Source organism: Magallana gigas, chromosome 9 (genome assembly GCF_963853765.1).
Source record: "Magallana gigas chromosome 9, xbMagGiga1.1, whole genome shotgun sequence".
Classification (NCBI taxonomy): domain Eukaryota; kingdom Metazoa; phylum Mollusca; class Bivalvia; order Ostreida; family Ostreidae; genus Magallana; species Magallana gigas.
This window is the reverse complement of record NC_088861.1, coordinates 43477300-43487933: the sequence shown is the minus strand read 5'-3', so window position 1 is coordinate 43487933 and position 10634 is coordinate 43477300. Positions and strand designations below refer to the sequence as shown.

The 10634-nt window shown below is 30.7% G+C and overlaps 1 protein-coding gene across 1 annotated transcript; it reads left to right on the top strand.

Moving 5' to 3' along the window:
- The first annotated feature begins 2231 nt into the window (after positions 1–2231).
- Positions 2232–7649, top strand: LOC105328738 (microfibril-associated glycoprotein 4-like). The gene is made up of 5 exons (XM_034478501.2): positions 2232–2659; positions 3350–3483; positions 3853–3949; positions 4300–4467; positions 6050–7649. The coding sequence occupies exons 1-5, from the start codon at positions 2362–2364 to the stop codon at positions 6295–6297; spliced, it is 945 nt and encodes a 314-aa protein (XP_034334392.2). The 5' UTR covers positions 2232–2361; the 3' UTR covers positions 6298–7649.
- Positions 7650–10634: the final 2985 nt, after the last annotated feature.

The following is a 10634-nucleotide window of genomic DNA, read 5'->3' as shown; positions in this document are numbered from 1 at the left end:
AGAAGATACATGTGCTTTAAACATGATTATACTAAATTTGACATGCCACTAGTTGTTATTCATGATGGTCAAATCATTAAATAATATTTTATGAAATTCAGATTTGATACATTAATTTTGAAAGTGAAATTTCTTTAAAGATTATTTGATATGTATGTGCACAGTTATTAAGGAACAGTGCAATAATATAGAGAATCCAAATACATCCAAAAGGTATAGATATACAACACTGATGTACCAGCTGTCACGTTTATTTCAATAAATCTGTGGTAATAAAACATGCGTGTGATTTTAATTGTATGTCTGGTAGAACCGTGATTTGCTACCAATCTAAGGATGAACTATAAATCCAATCCTAGTACTTAGTTCTACGTCACAACTACATGTAAATGTTTAAGATTCCTCTCACTCTAGTGATTTATATTTTAATATAAAACATTTACAAATTTAGTTTTTGATGTCTTTGTTTTTACTGCAGCCTATTGTTTGATGGTTACACTATTTTAACATGAAACACGATAATGTTTACAATTCTGAACAGCTTCCTTTCTTAGACGTAAATATAAGTAATAATCAACGATGTTAAAAAGTTCATAAAGATATGAAATTTGCTTCATCAAAGCTTCTAAGATGCCCATCGGGATTTACAGAAATTAATTCACTGACGATCAACAAAGTTCAATTTCCGGTGTGCTTTCCAGCATTATGTTTATTTTGAAAATTAAAGATTACAGTCGGGTATATTCGTTTACAACGGCTTTTAAATATGATGCAGGTTCGTAAACAAATCCCCAATCAAATCTAGATAAAAATTTGGATAGGATTTCCTCATCCGTTTACTATAGTTTGGTAACTAAGAAAAAAAATCATTTCGATATGTTTATACGAGACTTTTTCTCTTTAAAATATATTTGCATATTGCTCATCAAACGACGGTTCCATGTGTCAATAGCTAACTAAAGGAAGTTTGAAATTGGGAGTATTTGGAAGTTGTTGACAGGTATTTAATAATTATCATCACTTGTTTTACCAATCACATCTATAATGGCCATCAGTCACGTGGAAAAATACAGGGCTATGGTTGCTCAATTGACCAGTTTAAATGCTAATAGAGTATGCCGTATGAATCATCTTAACGTGACTATCAGAAACAGGATGTACACAACCGACCTTGGAAATATTGGAGGTTTTTTCCTCCATGAAACTACCATTTGTTTCAATATTTGTTCTAATTTTAAATGAAGGAGTCATTTTTTGATATGTAGTACGAGATATATATTCATATTCGAAATTTATATTGAATTTTGATCAAATGTTCCAATTTGAACGGAAATTAAAACATCATATCAGCTTTCAGTAAGCGTTTACCATCTGTTACAAAAGATGAGCTTTAATATGATACCTAGTCTAAAACCAATAAATCAATAACCTTTTTCAATTAAAAAAACTGTAGACTGATTCTTGTCATCAACGAGTATGTAACTCACTAAAGATATCTACAGAAATCTACGTTTAGTTTAGTGTGGGATCAAAATGAACATAAATGTTTATTTACTTGATTTTATTCGCCTGTAATGAGAATCTTACAACTAGTGAAACACGGCTCAGTCAATGTAACTTTGTTACAAATTCTTATCCTATTAATATATCTTATAGTGTTTTTATTTGTTTTTTTTTTAAACCATAGATAGATAGAAACCTACTTATTTTTTTCCTTTATTAGACCTTCACGACTCAAAACAAACATTTCCTCCCGTTTCATTAAAGTATGTGGTTGATGCAGATTTTTTTGCACTTGCGATTAGATACATCTAAGGAAATTATTGAAGGTTTAATCAAAGAGAAGTTTCTATAAGATTATTTCAATAGCACATAATTTATGTTTCAACATTTTGCATACGTGTAAGGAAACTTTTTAAAATAATTATTGAATAGTAATCATAGCATGTGATATAAATTCTAAAGGGTTTCAAAACTTCAATCAAACCTTTGGATTGTTTGTTATCTTACGTTTTAATCATCATTTACATTTGTTTGCTTGAGTTTTAGGAGGTAATATTTGCAAAATGTAACAATGTAGCAATTATTGCCAAAATCAAAACTATAACTATTTTATTCACCAATCAAAAATGTCCAACCCTTTTTGTTTTCCAATCATTTAAGCGATCGATTTTAAACCGTTATAATATCATTATGCAACCTTTTCGTTAGATATAGCTTAATCACATTTTTAAAACCAAAAGGTGTCAAGAAAGGCACAACTCTCTGGTTGAGGATTTTAATGTTACCTTTGAAAGTAGTTACAATCTTTGTTTATCTAGTTTCAGAGAGGGATTTTTTTTATCATAAACAGACTTCACTATGTTAATTGGCGTTACTCGAGTTCAGGTGCTGTTTTTATTTCTATCAGTATCTGAGGGCTTAGTGTCTAAACTGTATACAGCAAGTTCAGAGAATGACAACAAAGCATCATTACACACACCATCTAACACCCTACCAGCGGCATCTCTCTCGATTTGCGCCTGTTTGTGTGGTGATAGCTGTAAGTGTTTCAGCTTCAACTCTGAGACCAAGATGTGTCGACTTCACAGTTCGTGTGATACCCAAAACATGACAGTCAGTGATACTGGGTGGAGATCCTACACAATACGACCAAAGGGTATGTTACTTCATTTCCAAGTTATTTACAAACCATCAATTAAATAGATTTTTAATTAATTTTATTATTCAACATTATTAACTTATTGTCAACACATTCCAAAATGCATTTTCATAATATTTTAATAAAAACAACATTTGTACTATTGTTAATCCGAATGATCTAGATTTCTGAAATTAAAAGTATAATATGTTCGGTTGTTGTGTTTGAAATGAAGTCAGTCAAATACTTACAAGTATATTTGGAGTATACACATAAACATAAATATTACAATGTTGAATAGCAAATACATGAAACATGTGTTTTAACTCCTTAACACATATTTACATAGAAACACAAAAATACATTATATAAACGCTCTTCAAAGGACGATGAGTCATTTGATAGTTTGGAAATTTATTAATTCCTACAAAATTAAACCAACCATATTTATTTTACAAGCATTTCCATGCTTAATCTGGACGCAGATGAAAAAAATTTTCTGAATGTTATATAATTTTAAAGAATAATAATCTTTCTGTGCTGATTAAAATAATGTAATCATAGTCTTTTTCAATGATTATGTGCTCGATGAAATGAAAACGTGACGAGTGAGCTATCTTAAAACAACTGATCAAATTCAGCGCAGTCAATGTACATGATAAATGGAACAGTAAATTTTAAATAATCTAACATTCTCATTGGCTTCAGACTGCAAAGATTTATATAAGAGCGGAAAAGTAGACTCCGGTGTATACACTATTTACCCGTGGGAGAGGTCTGACCCTAATTACCGTCCTGTCCAGGCCTACTGTGATATGGAGACAGAGGGAGGAGGATGGACGGTCAGTATTTTTACAGGTTTAACATTCTGAAGTTCAGTGAGGTAACAGGAAAACAAATTATATGTTCATTTTATGAAAGTGTGCTGTAAGTCTGAGAGTATTATATTTTTTTTAAATCACTTTAATTCAATATTTCACAAGTTATTAACAAATTATTTTGAAGTTAAGTTTGAATTCTATTAATGTTTCCAAATACTTATCTAATCAAAACAAATGTTGTTTAAAATCAGTTTCTTTTGAAATAATATACATGTTTTATTCTAGTACTTTAACGCCTTTACAATATATATATATTTAAAATTGAAATCGTGCCTTCGATAATAAACTGTGTAATTGCTGTAAAACGGAAAAAGTACTGTCCATTGATAGGCGATTCAGAGACGTGTGGATGGTGAAGAAAACTTTAATCGTAGTTGGACGGATTATAAATTTGGATTTGGAAACCCTCAGAGGGATTACTGGATCGGTAAGGAATTTTTTATCTCATTATCGAAGCTCAAACTTTTATGTAAAATGGCAAAGTTTATGAATATGTACATGTTTCTAAAATGTGTGACCTATAAAGACATAAGCTAATTTTAGTCCTTAATTTTTATATATCAATGTCTGACTCAACATTTGCTTTCATTTATATAACTCAGATTGTTACATTAATTCAAACCAAATAAAATAGCAATAGAAGATATATTTTGATAAATGTAGGAACTTCATGTAAGTACGATACAAAAATTTCAGTTTGGTTTTACTCTTTCCTCAAATATAAAAAAAACCAGAGCTTATGATTTTGCATATTTCCCTTTATCTTTTTTTATTCAGGAAACGATGTGATACATCAGCTAACAAAGGGGCGAAATTCAAGTCTGTACGTCAGCATAACGTCCACAAATAAAACTCTATCACACACAGAGTATGGACAGTTTTCTGTTTCTAGTGAGGAGCAAAGCTATACACTTCATATTGCAGACTATAAAAATGGAAGCCTAGGTACAGTTATTTCCTTTTTTTTCAGCTCATTTGTTATTCAATAAAATTGAAATATGATTTTTTCATTGCTGCATAGTTGGTGGAAACATGACCAAACGCTTGCAAAAAGTTTAGTTTTGTTTGTTTTTGGTTTTGGTTGTTTTGGGGTTTTTTCGAGGGAGGGACTTGTTTTTATTTCTCTTTATCTGAAATTTTATTTTATATTATTCAGTGTTTACATTTTCAACTGTCGTTTTCTGTTATAATATTACGAATTAATTTGAACTCTAAAATCCAACAACTTTAGAAAACATGAGTGACACAAAAATGGGCGTGTCTTATAGTATAACCAAAAAAACGGTATTGGCTTCGCCGCCTAGTAAGACATAGCATTTGCCTCATAAAAAAACAATGGTTTTAAAAAGATGTTTGTTAAAATTTAAAGTGTACAAATTGTAAGTAATATAATTATAAGTAATAAGCAATCATTCTTTGAATATAATGAGGTGATAATTTCGGTCGGAGTGTTGTCAAATCTATCATAAAGCCCTTCGGGCTTTATTGGATTTGGCCACGCCTCGATCGAAATTATGACCTCATAATACTCAAAGAATGAATCCTTATGTCTTAATTAATCACACATTTTACCATTTTTATGAAGTAAGACATTTCACTTGAACATCCTTACAAAGATTTGCGTTGTTTTAATTCGAAATTATGTTTTTCCTATAAAGCATTTAAGGTGGCTCCCTACACCTTGAAACAGTTTCTCAAATCAGCGGAAAATTTCTTAATTATGATAGATACCATGCGGTTCACAAGCCTGATACTTTAACCACTGGGCTATTGCGTTATACATATGAATCGATTGATACAAACAATTTAACAAAACATTTAAATCGCCATCTCGTGACGTAGTGTCTTAAAAAGTATATGTCTGGATGTAGTGAGGTACCTTTAAGAGTTTGCCATTCTTTTTCAAGGATACAAACTGATTCTAAGCTAATTTCAAAAACGTTTCGACAAATGTCCTTATTCCAAAACCTTTTTAATGGAATTCATTTGCATGTTCATCTAATTCATAATTAATACATGTCATTTGCCATTGTCCGTTGCCATATGCATCGCCCATTATTGTTAGGCTCTTTGCAGGGTTGATGAAAACTATAGTTTGAAGACTGTTAATATTTAGTCAGTATAGCTGAATTAATAAAACGATATCTTAACTGTGTTTGACATGAGTTAAGAAATTGCATTATTATTCATTATGAGATACTGAATCGATATTTAGTCAAAATGTGAAGTGGGCTAATATTTTTTTTTATCGACTTCTCGTTTATAACTGACGAGGGGCTTGGATAATAAATCTTTTAAATTGTTGATATTGTGCAACGGGTCTGAAAAATCAGATATCATGTGGTTGAGAACGTTTAGTTCTATCATGTTTGAAGAAAGAATTTTACAACCTTTTTATATACTATGTATAAATATATTTCTGAGTTTAACATAATACACAGATTTATATATAGAAAACTGTTAATAATTTTTAATTTTAATTGTTTATTTTTTCTACATGTATCCATTATCTTATTTTTTATTTTAGTTGATGCCATGCTAAATCCAAATTACAATGGGCATGATGGAGTAAAATTTAGTACATTTGATATGGACAATGATTGGGTGATTCATGCGAACTGCGCTTCTCTCAATTCAGGAGGCTGGTGGTTTAATTTGTGTTATAGTGCCTATCTTAACGGTCCATGGTCTTCGGATTACGTGTATCCTTGGTCGTCACAGTATAAGTCAATGGGAGAAGTATATGGAACACTAATGTCAATCAAATCTAACTAGAAACAAACTTCTATTTTTGTTTAATATTCCTACACTTGTGATGTTTTCAATTTGAATGATAGAATGTACGGTATATACATGTATGTGAAGAAATGTATAAAATTAACTTTGCTATAAATTTTCTCAGTTTTGATTTGGTTTTATTATGATAAATCCCAGGAAAACAGAACGTTTATGTTTGACCAAAAAATCAATATTTATCTTATTAGCATGAAGATCACACTGTGAACAAACACATATTTTGCTCCCTGAGTTCCCTTTTCACTTATTTTCATTATATTCAGTAGCGTTCATAAATCATCATACTATCAACTTATTAAAGGCTGAGTCCTAGAGTTTGTGATTTTTTTTTCAAAGTGCGATAATGTTTCCATAATCAAAAAAAAGATGATACACCTTTCTAACACACTTTGAAAAAGTGCAAAATAACTGATAAATCTGTAAAGTTTTATTGCTATCCAGAAATCAATTTCATTTCACGGAATAACTTTATATTGCTATCTATACGAAACACTTATATCACCATTGCGTGAAAATGTTCTGAATATAAATCAACTAGGAGAGCCAATCGCTACATGCATAAAACGTTAACAATAAATTTGCTTGGACAAAATAAGTTCATATACAGCAAGCAAAATTTACTTGAACACTTTCTATGACATATCTAAAATAGCTTTGAGGGCAAAAATAAAAATTTTCCCCTCTGTGACATGAAAACCTGGCGTGTCATGACGATATCAAAGACATAACATTAGACGGTTTTCTGATGCCACTTGGTAAATATTCTAATAAGTCGCCCGAGAAGTCTTGTTACAATAATTTGAAGGAAAAAAACTGATGCCTTCCCATCGTTGTCTAAGATAAAGTATCTTTGTTAGAATATATTTAAATTTATAAGATGTACATCAGCACTTTGAATATGATACATGCTACCAATATCTCTTATACGTACACATTTATTACGGGCCGCCAGAAGGCGGTCTGTTATTTGATATACATTTAGATATTGTAACTGCGTTTCTGCAGGATAGTTTTATTTTTTATAGAATCAATATCATGCTTATTTTAATGAAGTAAATTTGCATATAGAAATATGTTTTATGCCTTTAAAAATATTACATATTTTTGTGTTACTCGTAAATGTAAAATAAGCCAAAGACTGTTGTGTTAGGTGCGTTTTTATCGAGACTATAATCTATTCGGAAAATTTCGAAGTTATTCATTCCTTTCAAAAACAATGTATTGAGATCGGTATACGGGACATACTAAAGACCAGAACCAGTAAAGATCTGAATGACATGAAATTTTATATTAATGATATATTTGAATTTGTATGTTCTGCGTCAAATAAAATGACTTTACCTGTGTATTTGTTATACTTCCATGTGAAATGTGGTCGAAAAATATCATGACATGACATCACTATCATTTATTTACAATAAAATATGAAAGATCTGAAAATTTGAAATGACCTGCAAATTTGAGCTGACATGATTTATTTTTAATTTTTCTGAGAACCTCATGCAATTAGATAACAATCATGATTGTCTTCATAATTTTAAGTGTAGATAAGATTTATATTTCCATTTAGGAAAAAAGTTATCCGGCTTATTTTGTACCTTAAAACTTGTGCAGTCTCTACCGGATGAGCATGATCTTACATACACATCTTTAAAATAATCCATTTCAATTTTATCATGTGGTCCCTTGATATCATTAAGTTTTAATTCAATACAATGCAACAAAAATAAAAAGAGTATGAAATACATAATCTCCAAGAGAATAATGATGAGCTGAACTTTGTATTTGAATAATGTACAAATCAATGTGCTCTCCATTGCTTCATTAATATTGCAATGGTCATTCAATTACCGTTAGAAATGCTTACAGTAACGAACTCGATTCTTAATAATAGTAGTAAAATGTTAAACTTCAAAACGTGTTGCTGAAAATATATCAAAATTAACCATAAAAATTAGTAGAACCAGCTCGTTATTTTCTTTTTTGTTGTGTGTTTTTTATGTAAACAACCAATGATGATTCATACAGCAATCATATTTTTGCGGCACATTTGACGCTGGCGTTAATTTGTTTTCTTGTTACCCATGTGATAGATATTTGCTTAACAAACGGGTGATGCTTTATCAATTACTTCCGGTCAGAACTTTTTTTGACACTGCCCCTCACTTCAACGCTCTATTGACCTAGTTTTTTAAAGATACCCATTTATATTCCATATTACTATTTTTACTGCAAAAATTGATTTAAATGGATTATGTCAAGGATCCAATTTTTTTAAAATATGAGGCAAAACACATAGCCTAGGTGTTTAATTATTAAAACTGCAATTCACGCAAGACTAGCTACATGTATCAACGAGGTAATCCTAAAGACGCGATGCGCGATGTAAATAAAGCAATTCGGTTGTGTTTCTGTACACAAAAAATGCTTTCTAAGATTTTATTTTACAATTGAGCATTCTTAATTTTATGAATATTTTTTTAATATTATATTTTAGGGAAACTTACACTAAGGCAGTAACAGTAATATTTATCTCCGAAATGACATACTAAATATTATTGCGCAATGTTACAGTAACCGCATTACACAACGTTGCATCATCGATTTGGCCAAAAAATAATTCATGTCATGTAAGGGGCTGTCACAAAATCAAATTGTATGAGATAAGAAGAATGTCTACAACTATGTGATGTTATGCTTGCTTTGTGCAAGTCGTTATAATGTTTATATTTGTTTTGCAGGCTTCGCGAATATATATACACCATGCAACTTGTTGGATAAAGCAAATGTAGCCCTTCCTTCTTATGGATCCACGTGAGGGTCAGCTCAAGCTTAGTGATCACCAAGTCTAGTAGTTTTTTACAAGCAGTTTTATTAAAGCGTGATCGTATAGTTAAAAGTTACAACAATTCAAAGCAGCTCAAATCGAAGAATCTGCTCAACATCGTTTTACATGGGTATATTTTACATTTTACTTATAATGGACAGTCCTGACTTGTTCGGCCCATTTACGGTGATCGTGAATAAACCTTTAGTGTTCAAATTCCAGAGTTATATTTTGTTTCTAAATAAAGTAACAAAACTGTCAGAACTGTCAGAAAAAATATTGTGATGCAGGTTTTGAGTCTCCGAGTCCAAGTCTCTGAGTCCCCCACCTGGGTATGATGAATTGCTTACGAATACATTCATACATACATAGCTAAAGGTTACAAAGGTTAAATGGCATAACATAACTAACTCACATGACTCAATATAGAGTACAAGAGCTATCGATGCAGACACAGAACCGACGAATATAACATTTATAAACTCTCAATTTGGATAATATTATGCCCGTATTATGCACCTGGTTTCATAATATCATTTAGGAATACTACGCATTGCTACAGAAGTCACAGAGTTCTTTCTGTTAGTTATCATTACCACAATTCATCGCGCAGTATCTAGGTATCATAGTGACCAATATGTAATACTAGCAATTCAAGGTCATAGCATGGCTATCTGTTTACACTAATATAAAATCGCACACTAAAGTTTTCTATATACTAACGAATAAACCATGTAAAATATCATAGTATCAAAGGATACAAATTATTATATTGGACATTTAACCATGTAAAATTTTACAGAGACATTTCATGTTATTATCCAGCTGAAAAGGAAGTAAAATAGAAATGCTAATATTTAACAGCGATTTATCAGAAATATAGCAAACCTGTTTAAAACCTTAGCTTGGGTACACGTTTTCAACAAATTGCTAAATAAAGTTAAAGAATGTCACTGACTCAAACTAATATAGAGACTAAGACGCGTGTGCACTTTTATGTATGCACACCATTCAAGTAGGTGAACAAACTCATTTAATCGATTCTACTTATCAAACCAAAGACGGTACGATTACTCGTAAAATCAAACATGTATGTTCATCCATTACGATTCTGTACATGTACAGTTAATACAGAATTTTTTTTAAAGAGAACTAGTCTTTTCTGCATTTTATAAGGAGTACCTTAAATACCTGTTGTATTACATTCGCGTTATACATATGTATAAAAACACAATGTTTTAAAAAATGAAGGTGGTATGGTACACATGTTGATATTCTTGTGGATAAAAGAACATTAAATTAAAATGCTTTCACGGGTTTAAAATGTTCAAATTTTGCAATATTTGATAAAAAAGTCTTAAAAGATTTCGGTATGATAAAAATATTAAAACCCCGCAGGATTTGAACTCATGGCTTACAGATTCGTAGTTAATGCTCTAACCTATTGTGATTCGGCGTTAAGTTGAAAAGAAAACATTTCATAAATTTA

Coding starts and splice junctions, on each gene's coding strand:
- LOC105328738 (XM_034478501.2), top strand. CDS start 2,362: ATGTTAATTGGCGTTACTCGAGTTCAGGTGCTGTTTTTATTTCTATCA. Junction 3,484..3,852: donor CAGAGGGAGGAGGATGGACG/GTCAGTATTTTT, acceptor GTCCATTGATAG/GCGATTCAGAGACGTGTGGA. Junction 3,950..4,299: donor TCAGAGGGATTACTGGATCG/GTAAGGAATTTT, acceptor TTTTTTATTCAG/GAAACGATGTGATACATCAG.